Genomic DNA, 18,284 nt, shown 5'->3' on the forward strand with positions numbered 1-18,284 from the left:
ATGCGCCACCATGCCCGGCTAATTTTTTCTATATATTTTTAGTTGTCCAGCTAATTTTCTTTCTATTTTTTTCTTTTTAGTAGAGACAGGGTCTCGCTCTTATTCAAGCAATAAATATATACAATCAATATATATAAAAAGCAAAAGGGCAAAGCAGTTGGAACCTTTTCTGTTGACCCTCGGTAGAGCTAATGGGATCAGGGTCACAGAGACCGAGTCTTTTTTTTTTTTTTTAAGCCAGTCAAATTTAGCAGTGGGGCGTTGAATACCAACTTTAGTGACACTGATGTTAATAAGTTTTGATAACCCACTACCATCAGACCAGCCGAGACCTAGTCTTAATAGCCTAGCTCAGGAAGGCCCAGGGACAGGTGTAGAAGGAAAGGCCCAGCGGTGCCTTTCTGAGGAGGTCCTGACCCTGACACATCTGCTAACCTGCTAGTGGGCTCTGGAGCCAGACAGGGAAGCTACCGCCTAGCCCCGTGATCTTGGGCAAGGTAGTTAACCTCTCATTTGTGAGAATAATCATCTGTCCTAGCAGTCTGTTAGGATTTAAAAAGGAAATTAATGCAAAGTGCTTATCTCAGTGTCTGGGCAGAGTAAATAGCAAATACGTGTTAAATCAAAGTCCTGCTAGTTAAGGAAGCTCTCTCCAAATCCTGCCAGTCCAGACGTCAGTCGTCGTCGTTTTGTGGAGAGGCGTACGATCTGCCTCGGTGTGGGCTGGCCCAGCTCTTGGGGTGTCGGCCTTCTCCGTGGGCCTGCTGTCGAGGCCTCTGCCTGGCCGTGGTCCTCACGGTCTTGCCGGAAGGCCCAAGAGCGACTGCTGGGGGTAAGGGGCTGCAGGGTGGATCGCCCCGGCTCAGCCCTGGGAGCCCTGCGGCGCTGCTCGATCCTGCCGCCTCCGGGTTCGGTGTGGCCCATGACCAAGAGTGGCTTTTGTGTCCATAAATTTAATGTACAAAGAATCAAAAGAATAGTTCATGACACGTGAAGATTATATAACATTCAGTGTCCATAAGTAAAGTTTCGTTGGAACGTAGCCACGTTTATGTATTTACACATGTTCTGTGGCTGCTTTTCTGTTGACGATGGCGGGGCTTAGTTGCCTTGACAGAGCCACAGCCCATGCGGTGGAAGGTACGTACCGTCACTTCACAGCAGATTTGCCTCCCGCGATCTGAGGGGCAGAGTGTCGGTGACTAGGGTGAGAGGAAGCCTCCAGTGCGCCTGGGAGCGCCAGGACTCGATGGGGCCTGGGAGCTCCTGGCAGGAGGCTCAGAAGGAAGCACGCTTGGGGGCTGGTCTGTTTACAGGCACTGCTCCGTGCGTCTTCGGCACAAGCCCCTGCGGGCTGTGGCAATGGCCGCTTGCTTGGTGCGTGAGCACACTCGCCCACTGCGTGGCCTGTGTTCAGAAGAGGGTCCTGGCGTTGCGTCTGCTCCGCTGGGACGAGCAGGCCGGGCTGAGACTGCTTGCGGCTTGGGCTTGTGTGCGCAGCTGCGTCTGAGGACAGCTGTCTGGCAGCCGCTGCGGGCGTGTTCACGCTCTGAGCTTCGCCTCCTCAGCCAGGCTCAAGGTGACTTCAGCTGGGCAGAGTAACCGAGCCAGCAGGAGTCACTCATGTTCACAGTTATGGCTTTCAAGGGCCTGGCAGGCTGTGTCAGTGCCCTCTGGGATCTGAGGAGGACGGGCAAACGCCCAGAGTCTGGCAGTGAGAGCAGCCCGTGCAGACGTCGTTTGGTGACTCCCCGCTGGCCAGGCCTGAACCTGGTCGCGGATCGTGGCCCATCCTTGAGCTGGCTCCGCAACCTGGGGTGCGTGTCCTGGCTTGTCCCGCCTCCTGAACCGCAGGGTGCTCTGGAGGGAAGGGCTGTGTGGCGGGGGGGTCCGCAATGCCGCTGAGAGCCCCGAGATTGGTGGGCACAGGCTCTGGACTGAATGATGCTTTTACAGTTAATGATTTCTTTTACAAGAAACTTTATTTTTTTGAGCAGTTTTACATTCATAGTGAAATTAAGTGGATTCCGTATTCTCCTTGCTCCCCCATCCTCCAAATGTCCCCACTGTCCAAATCCCGTGTTACTTACTTTTTAAATGGAGAGCATACTCGCGTGATTCCCAGTGGAAAAAGTCCAGAAATGAGGCCGTGTTCCTGATAGCCACTGTCGTGGCGCAGTCACGCGGGACGTGGGGCTGCCTGCTCCTCGGGGGGCGGCGGTGGACGGGGGCTCTGCTGCGGGCAGAGCCGTCCAGGCCCACCCCGCCAGTCGTCGGTGAGAGGCGCAGTCGCGTAGCACCCTTGCTTTAGAGGTGGGTCTAAGCCCACCTGCCTCCACCCCCGCGGTCCTGAGCCGCCCCTGCTCATCAGGATCTGATTCTGTGATGTCTGCCAGTGCGGATTTTCGTGTTCTTTGGAAAGGAAATCTTGCTTTTTCGAAGACTCTAGAGCATTCAGTAGACGCTGCTGGTGTGAGCAGCGAATTGAGATATCCCGAAGCCACGCACGTGCTCTTGCTGCTGGTGTCCCGACGGGTCGGTGTCAGCCCTCTTCTCGTCCTGGAGGCTGTGAGGGTGGCGTGGTGGCGAGACTTGGGGAGTCCACGTCCCCTTTACCGGAAGCAGGGAGCCCAGGCTTTTGAAAGCCACGTCCTTTACGGTGACCCCTCGTTGGTCCGGACCTCTGTTGCTAACAAACAATGAGCACAGAACAGAAACTGAATGCCCAAGCTGGCGGAGGACTTTGGGGTTCCTTTGCTACCATGTCCTCACCTCACACATAACCCATGAATTCCTGCTTTACTCACCGCTTGGGGGCTTGGCCTCTGGGGCCTGCGTGGTGGGACAGTAGTTGGAAGAATCTCAGGTGGCTGCCAGCAGGTTGCTCCTCAGAGCAAAGGCGGGAAGGAGCAGGTTACACAGTCTCGGGTCTCTGCGCGCTGTGATTACTGACGCAGTGATCCGAGTTACCGTTTAAAGCTCAGCAGTCAGCGTGTTCCAGAGTTGCTCAGAGCGCCCGCAAGGGTGACTCCCAGAAAGAGCCCGGTTCCCCGGAGAGCTTAGGGGCTCATGCCACTCCTAGGCTGTGACTGACGTCTTGCTGGGTTCTGTACATTTCTGACAGCGGTTGTAACAAAGTTACTTGCAACTAAGGAGACTGGTATTTTCCCCACAGACAGGAGGAGATTTGAGATAACTGACCACATGTGCTGCTATGAGCATAGATTGCCTAAAAATACTTGATTGCTACTAAAATTAAGTCTTTTCTTTTTCCATCTTGTGCCAATTTCATTCCTTTGTTGCCTAGGCACTTTTGTGACTTAGTTTTCGTGTCTCTTTAATTTGAAAGCTGCTTCAAGAAAAAGCTCCCAGATCAGTTATGTCAAATATATTTTTTATATCTCCCAGTCTGTTCTACTCATTGTGGATTCTTTTTTTTTTTTGAGACAGAGTCTCACTCTGTTGCCCGGGCTAGAGTGCCGTGGCGTCAGCCTAGCTCACAGCAACCTCAAACTCCTGGGCTCAAGCGATCCTCCTGCCTCAGCCTCCCGAGTAGCTGGGACTACAGGCATGTGCCACCATGCCCGGCTAATTTTTTCTATATATATATTTTTAGTTGTCCAGATCATTTCTTTCTATTTTTTAGTAGAGACGGGGTCTCGCTCTTGCTCAGGCTGGTCTCGAACTCCTGACCTTGAGCAATCCACCCGCCTCGGCCTCCCAGAGTGCTAGGATTATAGGCGTGAGCCACCGCGCCAGGCCTGTGGCCTGGATTTTTAAAATGTCATTTTGTTATACATTAATTACGTTTCACAAATGAGATCATCCGCATGCCGTTAACGTGCTTTATTATTTCACAAAACATGTCTTTGTCACCTCATCTATTTCTATGTCATTTTAAGGACCACATTAGCATATGGCTTTACTGTAGCTCATTTAACCCGCCCGGTCCATGTTGACAGACTCTAAGGTGGTTTCCAGTTGCTTGCAACAGCGAACTCAAACGGTTCTGCAGTGAACAGCTGCTGTGTTTAAAGAGACAGTCTTGAAACAAACATTCCTATAGTAAAAAAGTCGTGATAGCATTTTCCCAAATATAAACATGTAACCAGCTCACGCTGAAGCCAGTATGAATTGTTTCAGGTTCAAGACACTGTGTTTTCAAGGTAACTTTAGTTTGAGTTCTGTTATAAATTAAAAGTATATTAATAGGAGGTTTTAATTACATGAATAAGTCAACTTTCTCTTACAGTTTACACTTGAAATACTTTTCAGTCTATTTACTGACATGCAATACTAGCCCTTTTCTCTGTGTGTTTTGGTGTATGTGAAAAAGTAATACCTTAACAGTGATACCTGAAATGGAACTGAGCTATACGTTTATATCAGACTTACAGAAAGTCTCTTTCTTTGGCCTTTCTGAATCCATTTAATAACCGACATTCCAATTGGGTTCTGTTGTAATTGTGTTTATTCTAGAACGCGCTCTTTGACCTGCCTTCAAGTGCACACGTGCTGAACAGCAGCTCTTGTGGGAAAGAGAACATGTCTGACCCCAGTCTCAGGATTGCTTTTGGAGGAGGACACACACTGACCTTCAGCTTCTCAAGAAATGCAGCACGTTACCGTGTCCAGCGCATGACTTTTGTTTACAGCTTGTCAGACGCACACATTTTCCCCAACGCAAGCTCCAAGGGTAAGAACAGAAATTGACCAATTATGAAGGGATAGAAATCGGGTTGTAGGATTGTCTAAAATTACTTTTAACTGAGTACTGTGAAGAGTTCAAAATTGTGTTTTTTCCCCCCTCCCCATGGGATCTAGAAAGCAAGACTGTGGAATCCGCGACTGACATCCAGGCAGACATAGACAAGAAGTACCGGTGTGTGAGTGCCACCGAGCTGCACATGAGCAACGTGACCCTCACGCTCCGTGATGCCACCATCCAGGCCTACCTTTCGAACAACAGCTTCAGCAAGGGAGGTAAGACGCCAGCCCTTGACCTCTGGTGCTGACTGTCAGACTGCAGTGCCTGCAGGTGACCTCGTTTCCCTATGTCCTGGTGATCTGTGCTTGGAAGGAGCATCCGCTCAGCCAGGGACACAGCTCTGCAGGATGTCCCAGGCCCTCTTCTCCTCTCCTTCTTACTTGTTTTGTTTTTCGAGACAGTTTTGCTCTGTCGCCCGGGCTAGAGTGCCGTGGCGTCAGCCTAGCTCACAGCAACCTCAGACAGTCCTGGGCTCAAGCAATCCTCCTGCCTCAGCCTCCCGAGTAGCTGAGACTACAGGCATGCGCCACCATGCCCGGCTAATTTTTTCTATATATTTTTAGTTGTCCAGATAATTTCTATTTTTTTTTTTAGTAGAGACGGGGTCTCACTCTTGCTCAGGCTGGTCTCGAACTCCTGAGCTCAAACAATCCTCCTGCCTCGGCCTCCCAGAGTGCTAGGATTACAGGCGTGAGCACCCGGCCTCATTGTGGATTCTTAATAGAGAATTGTCGAATGAATGTGTTTCTGTTAAGTCAGTGACTTTTTTTTTTTTTTTGGTTGTAAAATAACTCTTTCCTTGTGCCTGGGTAAGGTTTCCACTGGAGGAATCCCACGTGGGTGTTGGCGCGGGCTGCGGTGGCACTCGTAGTCCGCGCAACGTGGCCTCCCCCAGAAAGCCCTGGAGCACCTCACCCTTCCCTGTGTCGTCACATCTGAGAAAACTTGGGACCTCACAGGTTTTATTTTAAAAGGCAACAAAACACAAGCCAAGGTCGAACTGACTTTCCTGTCTGTTTTTTTGATGAAGAACACAGATACCTTCTCTCCCGAGGATCTTTAAAGTAGGGCAGATGGGCCAGGTGCCATGGCTCGTACCTGTAATCCCAGCACTCTGGGAGGCAAAGGTGGGGAGGATGGCTTGAGACCAGCCTAAACAAGAATGAGACCCCATCTCTACAGAAAACTTAGCCAGGCGTGGTGGCATGCGCCTGTAGTCCCAGCTACTTTGGAGGCTGAGGCAGGAGGCTCACTCGACCCCAGGATCTTGAGGTTGCAGTGAGCTATGATGGTGGCACTGCACTCCAGCCCTGGCGACAGACAACACAGTGAGACCGTCTCAAAAAAAAAAAAAAAAAAAAAGGGCAGATGGTGATACTAGAATGGTCTGAGCTTGCTTGGCCTGGGCACTGGAGTGGACCAGGTGAGTGAGCTCACTGGGTCCATTGGAATCGGACCTCCAGCCCTGGCCCTGGCAGGCAGATAGGTTTGGGGTGAACCCAGCCCAGGCATGTGGGTTTAACGGTTCACCTGAGGATTGGGGTTTATCCATGTTTTTATCTTTAGGGTTGTTTATGTGGGCACTTGTTGAATGAATCAAAGAATTTCTGTAAACGCTAAAAGTTAGAAATAGAGACTGCTTTTAAATACACGTCATCATAAATCTCACCTCCTACCAATCTGGCAGCACTGTTACTGCTCCAGTATGACTTTGTTTTTTGAGACAGGGTTTGGCTCGGCACCCCCCTCCCCCAAAGAGTGCAGTGGCATCGTCATAGCTCACAGCAACCTCAAGATCCTGGGGTCGAGCGAGCATCCTGCCTTAGCCTCCTGAGTAGCTGGGACTGCAGATGATCACCACTGTGCCCAGCTAATTTTTATATTTTTGGTAGAGATGGGGTCTTGCTATGTTGCTCAGGCTGGTATTGAACTCCTGGTCTCAAGCGATTGTCCCGCCTCAAGGCCTCCCAGAGTGCTGGGATTACAGGTTGAGCCACCGCTCCTGGCCTCTAATGTGACATCTTTTGACCTACTTTACAAAAACAAAGTAGGAAAATGAATGTGTCGTATGGATCGTAGGTTACAAGTAATTGTCAAATGAGTGTAGGTTACGCTTTGTCCATGTGTCGCGTGGCTGTCTTGACTAGGACTGACCTGATCTGGTTTTGCACATTTAACTTTTATACGTTTAATCACCTGTTCTGTAACATTTTATAAAGTAACGGGGAAGCTATTTCTAAAAGGACACCTGTGACGTCAGCCTGTAACTCGGCCCACGGGCAGTGAGCGAGGGTGTGTCGGCACCTCCTGGGTTGGGACGTCTCCAGGGCTGTGTCTGCCCTGCCACCGTCACCCAAGGTCACGGTCACTTCTCAGAGCCGGGAACGAACAGTTACTGTGGGTCCTCTTTGTGCCGTCTTCCTGCTCTGCCCAGAAAGGGGTTTTACAGTGGGGACAGTATCCCGAGTGAGCCGACTTCTCGGAAGCTGTGAGGACACGAGCGCGCAGTCGTGGGGAGGTTTCCTCTCTCCCGAAAGCAGGTGGAATCTGAACGTGGGATTAGCAACTGGAAAAGAGTTAAAGTGGGAGCTTCGTTTTAGCTTTGAGTGAGACGTAAACACCACGCGCTTTGCCCGTGGGCTCGCCTGCCGGGTGTTTGGGGCTGGCTCTCCACGACTCGGCCTAGCAGAGACGTGGAAAGGATGGATCGGGTGGAGACTGTGTTACTCTGAGCTGGTTATCCACGGAAGCAAGGTGGTCAGGGAGAGCCTGATTGGGGGTTGAGAGGATGTTGGTCCACAGAAGGCGAGTCTGCTCAGGACGGTGCTCAGTTGTGGTTCTGCTGTTGGTTCAGTCTGCCTTGATCTGACTGAGCTTCAGCTGTGCACATCTCGGGGGGTTCACGTGCTCAGCGTGTCCTGGGGCCACACCTTCTCCCCGAGGGAGCACGCTCGCCTGCGCCCTCGTCACCCCGCCCCAAACGAAAGCCCGAAACAGCCAGCTGCCCCGCTCAACTTGCAGTCTCTGCTCACGTGTGGGTCCTCCCGGACACACCCCACTCCCGCCCTACCCCGGGGCCCTGCCGATCTCTCCAGGCACTCTCCGTGCTGGGGCCGGAGCCGAGGGCTGAGGCCCGCTGTGGGGGCTGTGCTGACTGGGGTGTTGGTGGCACAGTGGCTGGCACGTGACAACTCAGGGAACGATTGTTTGAACTGTTGTCCCCGTTTCAAGTGGCGTGTGGCTGCCCGGACGGCGTGGTCTTGCTGCACATTCACCCCTCGCCCGCGATAGGAAGCGGAGCGCGGGGTGCGTGCTGTTCACCGCGGGCAGTGGGGCGTGGGGGTGGGCAGCGCTTGCTACCCGGAGGCTGGGCCGCGGCGGGTGGACTTGAGTCGTTCTGTGGTCCTCTCCGTGCCTTGCCGCCCCCAAGCCGTCACCGTCTGCAGGACCCCACTTCCGTTCTGTGCTGCTAGAAAGACACCGGCATGCGCCGCCCTTGGGAGACCGCGGGGGTCTCCGCGAGTTCATGGAAATGTTTCTGGTCCTGAGTTTGGATGTCACTGTCTGCCGCTGGTGCCAGGGACCTGGACTTCGAGCTCTCTCCCCGTCCCTGCAGAGTCGCGCTGCAGGCAGGACGGGCCTTCCCCGACCACGGCACCGCCCCGGCCCTCGCCGCCGCCCGAGAGCCCCTCCGTGGACAAGTACAACGTGAGTGGCAGCAACGGGACCTGCCTGCTGGCCAGCATGGGGCTGCAGCTGAACGTCACCTACGAGAGGAGCGACAACACGGTAGGGGGCCGGCCTTCGCTGCCAGCACAGGGCTGTCGGGAGCTCAGCTCGCGGAGTGTAGGTCACACGGCACGAGCGCCAGTGCTCGCAGCGAGTGATGCTCTGGGAACACAGCCGTCCCCACCGCGGACGTCACCCGCACCTACATCCTCTGGCGCGGATGCCGCAGTGTGGCAGAGGCGGCTGCCGGGCCCACACAGCCCGAGATGTGCAGCTGGCCCCTTGCAGACAAGTTTGCTGACCCTGGTAGAACTTACGTTTTCCTCAAACATTTATGCTCAGACACTGCGTTTTACTTTTCTTTTGAGACGGTGCTTTTCCCCTAACAGTGCCGGCTCCAGAGCGTGGCTGTTGCGGGGCGGGCAGGGTGTTGGGAGCCGCACCTCCATGCGGGGACACGCCACCCTGAAAGCATCACTCAGGAGTAGCGGGAAAAATTACTTTTGGAATATGGAAGTCTTTTCTAGTATAAACTCTTACTTTCCTTCTGGTTTTGGTTAAAATGAGTGTGGCCTCGAAGCTACTTGTGTGTTCAAGAGTGGGGAGGACCCAGAGCCTGAGGTGGCGATCTGCTTGCTTCCTCGTTCAGACCGTGGCCAGAGTGCTCAACGTCAACCCGAACAAGACCTCGGCCAACGGGAGCTGCAGCTCCCAGCTGGTGACCCTGGAGCTCCGGAGTGAGGACGTCACCCTCCTGGTCTTCCAGTTCGGGATGGTGAGAGGCCCTGAAGCCTCAGTCCCCCTGGGGACTTTGGCTATGCTCTTCTTTATGCTGCGATTTCGCGCCCGTGGCCTGGCACCCAGCAGGACCCGAGGAGACCTCACTCGTGTCTGCCTTTGCTTCGCAGCAGGCCACTTTGGTCCCCAGGGCCTCGCCCCCTTCTCTGCTACGAGACGCGGGTTGTCCCGGCAGTCGGGTGGGCTGCAGAGGGGTGTGGGCTGAGGCTCCGCTGTGGAGGCTGCTCGGTCCCCTGGCCACACACACCCTGCCCTGCTGCGTGGTGGTGGCGTCCCTGCCTGGGAAGAACCGTATACAGAGGTAGCGCCGTAGCACGTGAAGAATGTAAATGCCACTGGCGCATTCTGCTACTACGCCGTGCAGCTGAACTAACAGTCCAGTCTCCTGTAATAAACTAACTTCTCTAATCCTGCTTCCCCGTACCACTCAGAAAGTTTGCTTTTGAGCACATAGCTGCTGCAGTCCCCGTTTTGGCAGAATCCCATTCATGGAAAGGTCCGGAAGGAACTGCTCGAGGTTTGTGTTCCCAGAGCTACACGAGGCCCTGTACTGGCGGCGGGTTCTGCAGCTCTGCTGTAACGCGAGCGCTGCGGAAGTCAGCCTTGCCGGTCAGGGCGTGAACGTGCGAGTGGTTAAGGACCGTCTCTTTCTCTTTAAGAACGCAAGTTCCAGCCAGTTCTTCCTGCAAGGAATCCAGGTGAACATGACTCTCCCCGACGCTCGAGGTGAGACCCCACAGCTCTCGCGGCCCCCCAGCCCCACTCCAGGCGCCCAGAGTAATCGGACGTCGTATGCATTGCAGACCCCACCTTCGGAGCGGCCAACCGCTCACTGAGGGCGCTGCAGGCCACCGTGGGCAACTCCTACAAGTGCAACGCGCAGGAGCGCGTGCAGGTCACGAAGGCGTTCTCTGTCAACATCTTCAAGGTGTGGGTCCAGGCTTTCAAGGTGGAAGGCGACAAGTTTGGGTCTGGTGAGTAGCACCGAGGGCAGCCTTCACGGTGACCGTGACGCGGAAGCCCCTTCGGGCTCTTCCTGTGGGTATTTAGTAGCTTCCCTGCTGGGCGCGGGGCTTTTAGGGGGAGGGTCCCTGTTCCTCTACAACGGACTGTTGCCTCTTCCCCAGCTAAGAGATCGAGGGAAAGTGCCCTTGCTCTAGAGAAGCCAGCGTAGCTCACAGATAAACACGTGACGCCGTGTGAGCGTGAGGTAGTGATTTTAGGAAACAGCAATGGCTCTTGTCCCATGACAGTTGAATATAAAACTGTCACCGCCTGCATCCTGCGCTCCAGAAGGGCCCAGAAGCCCCGGACGCAGCACGTGACTGGCCACATCCACGCTGTGTGGTGGCTGTGGATTCTAGCGCGGGAGAGGACGCGTCTGCCACTGCCCAGCCTCGTGCCGTCTCTGCTGGGCTGCCCCGGGGGACGGTTAGCTGCCCCTGGCAGCCCTTTCCCTGCCTGTGGAGGGAGGGGCGGTGGGGTCCCGGCCCGAGCGCAGCGGTGCCGCTTGCCTTGGCAGTGGAGGAGTGTCTGCTGGACGAGAACAGCATGCTGATCCCCGTTGCCGTCGGGGGCGCGCTGGCCGGCCTGGTCCTCACCGTCCTCATCGCCTACCTCGTCGGCAGGAAGAGGAGCCACGCCGGCTACCAGACGATCTAGCGCTGCCGCGTGCTCCGCCAGACGCAGCTGCAGGGTCTGTACTCCCCCGGCTTGGCGTCCTGTCGGGGCACACTTTCTGGCAAACTGTTTTTCAGATCTGCTTTATCAAATGTGAAGTTCATCTTGCAACATTTACTATGCACAAAAGAGTAACTATTGAAATGACGGTGTTAATTTTGCTAACTGGGTTAAATATTTTGCTAACTGGTTAAACGTTAATATTTACCAAAGTAGAACCCTAAGGGAGGGGAGAGTGCTTTGCTTGACGGGCACTGGCTCCGCTGTCATCTGACACTTTACGATTCTGGTGTTGGGTTCCTCCCTTTACTCAGATTTAAGGCTCCCAGGGGAAGCCTGGGCCTCGCGCTTAGGGCCCAGGAAGGGTGGCTAATTGTTAGGCTGACATGCTTCAGAAATTAAAAATCGTACGGACAGAAAGTGGTAGCACAGAAGTGTTCCGAAAGATGAACATCTGGGACGCTTCAACTAAGCTTTAAAGCTGGGACGTGGCCCGCGGCAGTCGGCGTTCGAGACGCCCGCGGGCGACCCTCTGGTGTTTTCCATGCTCTGCCACTCAAGAGCTGGCACTTTTTTAACTATAAAAATGGGTGTTATTTTTATTTACTTTTTTTGTAAAGTGATTTTCAGTCTTCTGTTTGGCATTCAGGGTGACCCTTTTCCTGCACTGTGTTCAAGGCTAGGTAGTTAACTTCCGCTGCATCTGTGGCGCGGGCGGGGGGCACACCGAGGAGGGCTCCATGTAACGCATCGCCTGTAACAATGCTAATAAAGTCTTTCTCTTTCGTCCAGGCCTTGTACTGTGTCAGCCAAGGGAACAATGTCAGGGGAATGTCCGCAGGGGCTGCCCCACGCAGCCTGGTTTTGGGACAGTAGGTGTTGCAGCCACTCTCACGGGTGGTGGTTTGATGCTGTGACAGCACAGCCGTATTGTCGCGATGGCCTCAGGCAGACACTGCCCAGTCTTGAGAAAGGTACAGGTTAAAAGGGAGGCGGGAGGCGGGAGGCGGGAGGCGGGGAGAACAGGAGCCGGCATACCTGGCTTCCTCGGGGCCCTGTCGTCCTGTCTGCCGAGGCTCCTCCTCCATGTGCCTGTGGGCGTGTAAATGGCCTGAGAAACTGCGTGTAGAACAGAAGCCGCTACATTCAGGCACAGGGGTGCCCTGCGCCTCGTGCTGGCGGGAGGAAGGGCCCAAGGAGTCGTATGGTCTGTCGGGGAGATGGGGGTCCCTGGGCCGCTGCTGGGCGAGTCTGTCCCTCACCTGGGCCCCGCTCGTCCCCTGCAGGGCTCAGCCAGGTGGCAGGTTTCTTGGTCGGGGGCTTGAGCCCTGAGAGAGGGGTCCGTCGAGGCTGGGCCCAGGAGGAGGTGGCCGTGCCCGGGCGCTGGCCTCTGCCCATCCCTACGTCACACACGCTGTCTGCTCATCGCTCTCGGGGCAGTAACAGGGTAGGTCACGTTTCCCGTCTAAAGGGAAATCACTTGTGACGTGCACAAGCCTCACGAAGGAAAGCGCCACAGAAAGGCGCGGCGAGCGCTGAGATGGCCGTTCGCCAGCCGCAGTGACGGTTCACTGAGAAACGGGCAGTCAGCGCGCAGGTACTGACGCACTTTATTACAGACAAACGTACACGCCTCCCGTTTCAATGCCCGGTAAAAATAATTTATGAAGCCAGATTTCTAACTAATAATCTAAAGGTTGTAGAGTGACGTGATTTTAAATTACTCTTAAAAAACTCACAGCTAAAGCGTAGTGACACCAAGTATTTACAACACTCCGAAGGAAAGCAGTGAGCACGGGTCCCCTGTCGGCTCTGGACGTGAAGCTCCGTCGGGGCCGCGGTCACCCCCGCGCCAGCAGCTGGGCCCTGTGGCGTTCCCGCAGCCTGGCCACAGCTGCCGTGGATAAGCTTCCGGGCTCTGAAAATATTTTCTGGAATGGAAATAGAATTAGCTTAAAGATAATCCAACAACACGTCTTAGCTTTTCCAGACTGGCAGACAGGCGGGAAGACGAGAGGCCGCAGGCCTCGCCTCCAGCGCGGCGAGGGGGCACGCGCTCAGGTGGGTAGTCCCCAGGGGGCTGCCATCCTGCCTCTGCCCTGGGGCCCGCAGCTCAGTAATAATCAGATGAATGCAAAAACCGCCATGTTTCCTTTAGGTTTCTTTTTTAATGGAATAATGAACAGTACCATGACCAAAAACCACAATCACGGCGGGAAACACAAGTGCTTCCTGCAGAGCCAGGTCGGGGGCGGCCAGGCTGGCAGACGTGCCACAGTCCACAGGCTATCTGAGCTTCATTTACGCTAGTCCCCAAGGCCAGGTGGGTGCAGGCCTGGTGTCACTTTGCCTCTGCTGGGGAGGCGGCGGGTTCTGGGGCAGCCGGCCGGTGTGTGAAGCTCCTCAGAGTGTTTGGACGGCAGGTGCCGCGGGTGGACATAGCCCTCCAGGGGCGGCCAGAGGGCAGCGCGGGCGGGTGGCCGGGGCGGGGGCAGCGACACGCCCAGCTCCAGGGAGGACTCGGTCCCGGGGGCTGCCGCAGCTGCCCAGCGGGTGGGACTTGCGGATTCCTTTAGAAGCTGCCTGCTGATCTCGAGGAAAGGGGCTGCCCAACTGCCCGGGAGCTGCGGCAGGGAGAACGCCATCTCCCTGGTTCACTTCCACGGCTCTTTATATTAAACGTTTATGTTCCAAAGTCTGTGAACCCCCACAGTTTGGAGGTGGCCCAAAGTTGTGCCTGTCTTGTCTCTAACCTGAGACTATACTTAACCTGTGGACAAAGCACGAATTCTAAGCAAAAACCCAGCCGCAGCACACCCCGAACTCGGACGCCTGCGGGGTGTGGCTCGGGCACCACCACGCGAGGTGGCTGACGGGGTCCCTTCCGGACCCCTCCCAAGGGAGCTGCTACCTTTGCGCACTCTCAGGAAGCCACAGGTGCTGCGTCTGGCTGCCGGGAGCCAAGGTGACCCCAGCCCACATCTGCACCTGCCCTGAGGCCTCCGCAGAACCCAGGCCTGGAGCCAGCCCTCCAGGAGGCCCCGGTGCGGGGGGCCGAGGTTGCGTCTTTGCGGCATCCTGTTTGCACAGACAGTTTGCGGTGCGCCTGGGTCGCCCACGGCTGCTGGGACATCCGCCCGGAGGCTGTGGAGAATGTCTGTGATCTGCGTCTCTCCGGCAGTCCTGGCTTGGGCGAAGCCCCCAGGGTGGGCCGAGGCCGCAGGCTTTGTCCACACGCCCCAGGGAGAGCTGGCAGAGCTCCGGGGATGTGGCCCTGCCGTGTGCGCTGGCCTTTCCCCCGTAGCACTGCAAGGACAGCGCTGTGCCCGTGGCGACGGCTCGTTTTACCTGACGAGCCCCCAGGTGAATCCGGAGTTAGCTGCTGTCCTGTCAGTTCCAGGTTCACACCCGACGTTCCTCATCCGTCGGCAGCGCCCTCTCTCGTGGGGCCCACGCCCGCCACGCCACCGTTCAGCCAGGGTGGCGGCGGTGCCGAGCGTGCTCGGTGACCACGGCAGGGGGATGGGCCGGCCCAGACTGAGCCACTCCCCGTGCGCCCAGCCGCTCCCTGGAGCCGCCATGCAGTCCTGGGCCGAAGAGGGCCACGCTCGCGTGTTTTCTGGCCAGGTGTCCTCGATTCTGTGTGAATGAAGACGGTCCCGGCCTGTCGGGATCACCCTGCAGCTACCCAGCAGCGTGCGCTGCCCGATGCAAAGCCGCCCCAGCGCCACCTGGGGGCTCCGGAGAGCCATCCCCCTCCTGGGCTCTGCACCCATGGCCGTGTGCCACGCCGCCAGCAGGAGCACCCTGGTGCTTCCTCTGAATGTGTCGTCATCTCAAAGTAAAACGTTAGAAAGCAAGATGGTGGCTCACATCTGTAATCCCAGCACTCCGGGAGGCTGAGGCGGGAGGATGGCTTGGGCCCAGGAGTCTGAGGTCACAGTGAGCTGTGATCGTGCCACTGCTCTCCAGCCCAGGCGACAGTGAGACCCTTTCTCTGAGAAAAGCCAGGTGACGAGATGTGCTCCCGGGTGCCAGCATCTCGCCAGGTCTTGCCAGTGCGACTCCAACTCTGGGCTCAGCTCACAGCCTCTGCCCTCCTCCCCTGCCCTCCTCCCCCTCAGCAGGTCCCGAGTCGCCCTAGCAGTCGACGCAGCCGTACCGCGGGCAGAGCCGGTGGCCTGGGGCTGAGAAGAAAGGGACCCGCTGTGCGCAGGTGCTGGGCAGGCCCGGGGGCGGCGGGTTTGTGCCCTCGCGGCAGGCAGAGGCGGCTCCCGGGTGCAGGTGTGACAGGAGGGAGGCAGCACTGGGCTCTGGGCAGGTGACAGCCACAGGCCGAGGGGGACACGCCAGCAACACCGCTGAGCCCGCCGCGCCGAGCCCGCACCCACCTGCATGAACGTGTGGCACTCCATCGCAAAGCTGCCTTGGGTGATCTGCTTGAACTTGTCACAGATGTCTGGGATGCCGGTGGCTTCCAAAATCAACGCCTGGTGTTGCTTAATTAAGGTCAGGGCCACCCGGAAGATAATCTTCGAGCCTTCGTTGAACAAGCAGTCCCAGATCCGAAGCACAGTCTGCGGAGACACAGAAATCCCGCGTCACTTCCCGGCAGCCCGCACCGCGCCTGGGTCCGCGTGCGACACTCACCTCCACGGGCAGGACGTCCACGAAGAGGCAGATGAACCAGCGGGACACCAGCAGGGCCCAGGGCACGCCGTGCCGGTCCAGCAGGGCCCCCACCGCCGGCAGCTTCGCCCTCACCAGCTCCCCGAGGACCTCCTGGTCGGTCTTGAGGCCCAGCATCCCGGGGCCGTAGTAATCTGCAGGCGGGGGCGGCAGAGAGACCGGAAACTCCGTCACGCTCCACCAGCCCGACGGCCCGCTCCCTCGGTCCCCTGGGAGCCAGAGAAATAAAACAGGGCGATCTCGGAGAGGAAGGCAAAGCGTAAGACGGAGAGTCCAGGGCCAGACGTGGAGCCCTGCGGGCGCAGCGCGTCCCAACGCGAGGTCCCCGGGGGCCCCAGAGCTTGAGGCGGATGCTGCCCGGCTCAGCGCCGGGCGGCAGAATCTGCAGGTGGGGAGCAGGACTCGGAGATGACGGCACGCTCATGGCTCCGTTCTGACCGTCAAGACGGGATCTCGCCGCCGCCCAGGCGGGCGTGCAGTGCCATCATCACAGCTCGCCGCAGCCTCCGACTCCGGGCTCAGCAAAGGGGTCGTCCCGCCTCTGCCTCCCAGAGTGCCGGCACCACCACGCGGCCCCCTCCACTCCCAGCAGCGTCAGTCGCGACAGCCGGATGCAGGGAGCAGCCAGTGCCCGTCGGCAGAGGTTGAACGGAGAAGCGAGACGTGGCCATCGGACAGCGGAATGTCGTCCGGCCTGGCACGGAAGCTCCGGCACAGGCTACAACTCGGCGAGCTCCGGGGACACTGCCGCATGAAGCAAGCCAGACTCGAAAGGACCGACACCGTCTGAGCCCAGTGGCCCCGGGACCAGCCGGATCCAGAGACGGAACGGGCACGGCGGATGCCGGGGCAGGGGAGGCGGAGGAAAGGCAGCGCTCAGAGGGGTAGTTTGTTTCCCAAACGCAAGTTCCAGAGACAGAGAGGGAGGGTGGCGACCGTCGCACGGCAACACGAATGTGCTCAATGCCGCGACGTACACTTAAAATTTAAGATGGAAAACTTTACGTATATTTTGCCACAATAAAAATAAAACGCTCAAATGCTTCTAATGGTGTTTCTTTTGTGAACTAAAATAAAATCTTAAGCCCCCCCAGTTGACAAAATGGACCCCTCTTGGCTAAGGGGACCCCAGAAATACCCTGAAGCTGAGCTGCTGGCCAGGAGGTCAGACACCGAGTCATGCCCCTCCCTTCCTAGAGATGTCCCTGTGACCCATTAACAGGACTGAGGCACAGCTCGAACCACACCCGCAGGACGTCACCTCACCGGGGGAGCCTCAGCCTGTGTCCGGCGGCTCGTCTCTGCCTCACAGACGTCCTTAACTTAAAACATTCCAGGCCTTGAGACAGAGCTTCATGTCGTTAGCCAATTACAAATCAAAGAACCTTTCAACCCTCTATAACCTGTAAGCCCCTGCTTCAAGATGTCCTGCCTTTTGGGGCCCAACCAATGTGCGCCTTCCATGTATCCGTCTATGACTTTACGCGTAATTCCTGTCTCTGTGACATGTACAAACCAAACTAACCCAGCCCCGGAGTCCGCTTGCTCAAGGCTTCCTGGGCGTGGCTCCGGGCCAGGGTCACACACGCTCAGCTCAGAATAAACCGCTGCAGATTATTTTACAGAGTTTGGGTTCCTTTCCATTGACACTTTATTTTGAATGAACATTTGATTTATTACAGCTTTTTTGGGTTTCTTACTTAATTTTTTAGCTTGTTAATATGATGTGTTACAATAAATCTTATTGTTTGATTTATGCTATAAAAGAATTCAGTAAGTAGGCCGGGCGCGGTGGCTCAGGCCTGTAATCCTAGCTCTCTGGGAGGCCAAGGCAGGCGGATTGTTTGAGCTCAGGAGTTCGAGATCAGCCTGAGCAAGAGTAGAGCCTGAGTAGAGACCCCGTCTCTACTAAAAATACAAAGAAATTAATTGGACAGCTAAAAATATATAGAAAAAATTGGCCGGGCATGGTGGCGCATGCCTGTAGTCCCAGCTACTTGGGAGGCTGAGGCAGTAGGATCACTTGAGCCCAGGAGTGTGAGGTTGCTGTGAGTGAGGCTGACGCCACGGCACTCACTCTAGCCAGGGCAACAGAGTGAGACTCTGTCTCAAAAAAAAAAAAAAAAATTCCGTAAGTAATTATGTCACAGAATGGGAGAATCCAGCACATTGTGCACGAAGCGAGGTGTCCCGTCCTGCCACCTGTACACGGTGTGGCCGTTCACCATGGCAGGAGGAATGAGCTGTTCTCGCTAATTTAGTGTCTTGGCTAAACAGAACCACCGTGCACACCCACACGGCGTCACGGGGACGCCCTGATTTTCAGAGCGAGCGCACAGTGGAGTGTTCACAAAGTGCCTGCCAGCAGGTTACCCAGAGTCCAGTCAGCCCTGCAACTGCAGGGATCAAACAATTCTTCCCCTGACATCCTTACTCTGGCACCCATCCCTCTGAGCGCTTTGCTCTTTTCGTTGCAGAAAGCTGAGTTGAGCACATTCCGTTCCCCGTCCACGAGCGGCAGCACAGAGCAAGCCGCGGGACAGCACCCGTGACCTTGGCCCAGCAGAGCAGCTTAGAACAGCTTCCAAAAATAGAGGCGCTAAACGCTCGCCCCAAAATC

The 18,284-nt window shown here is 56.2% G+C and overlaps 2 protein-coding genes across 2 annotated transcripts in view; one reads left to right on the top strand and one right to left on the bottom strand.

The window, feature by feature from the left end:
* Positions 1–11,764, top strand: part of LAMP1 (lysosomal-associated membrane protein 1) — a gene marked incomplete at its 5' end in the record, with an annotated part of 16,306 nt that extends 4,542 nt beyond the window's left edge. The window contains 7 exons of the mRNA XM_012662834.1: positions 4,480–4,696; positions 4,825–4,983; positions 8,385–8,557; positions 9,147–9,272; positions 9,955–10,021; positions 10,099–10,269; positions 10,818–11,764. Coding sequence (XP_012518288.1) covers positions 4,480–4,696; positions 4,825–4,983; positions 8,385–8,557; positions 9,147–9,272; positions 9,955–10,021; positions 10,099–10,269; positions 10,818–10,957 — 1,053 coding nt within the window. The remainder of the gene's footprint in view (positions 1–4,479; positions 4,697–4,824; positions 4,984–8,384; positions 8,558–9,146; positions 9,273–9,954; positions 10,022–10,098; positions 10,270–10,817) is intronic.
* Positions 11,765–12,640: 876 nt separating this feature from the next.
* Positions 12,641–18,284, bottom strand: part of GRTP1 (growth hormone regulated TBC protein 1) — a 21,136-nt gene continuing 15,492 nt past the window's right edge. Inside the window, exons 4-6 of the mRNA XM_012662818.1 lie at positions 15,626–15,798; positions 15,367–15,552; positions 12,641–12,906 (exon numbers count right to left, since the gene is read on the bottom strand). Of these exons, the coding sequence (XP_012518272.1) occupies positions 12,817–12,906; positions 15,367–15,552; positions 15,626–15,798 (449 nt within the window). The 3' untranslated portion in view covers positions 12,641–12,816. The remainder of the gene's footprint in view (positions 12,907–15,366; positions 15,553–15,625; positions 15,799–18,284) is intronic.

This window comes from Propithecus coquereli, unplaced genomic scaffold (assembly GCF_000956105.1).
Source record: "Propithecus coquereli isolate 6110/MARCELLA unplaced genomic scaffold, Pcoq_1.0 Scaffold782, whole genome shotgun sequence".
NCBI lineage: Eukaryota > Metazoa > Chordata > Mammalia > Primates > Indriidae > Propithecus > Propithecus coquereli.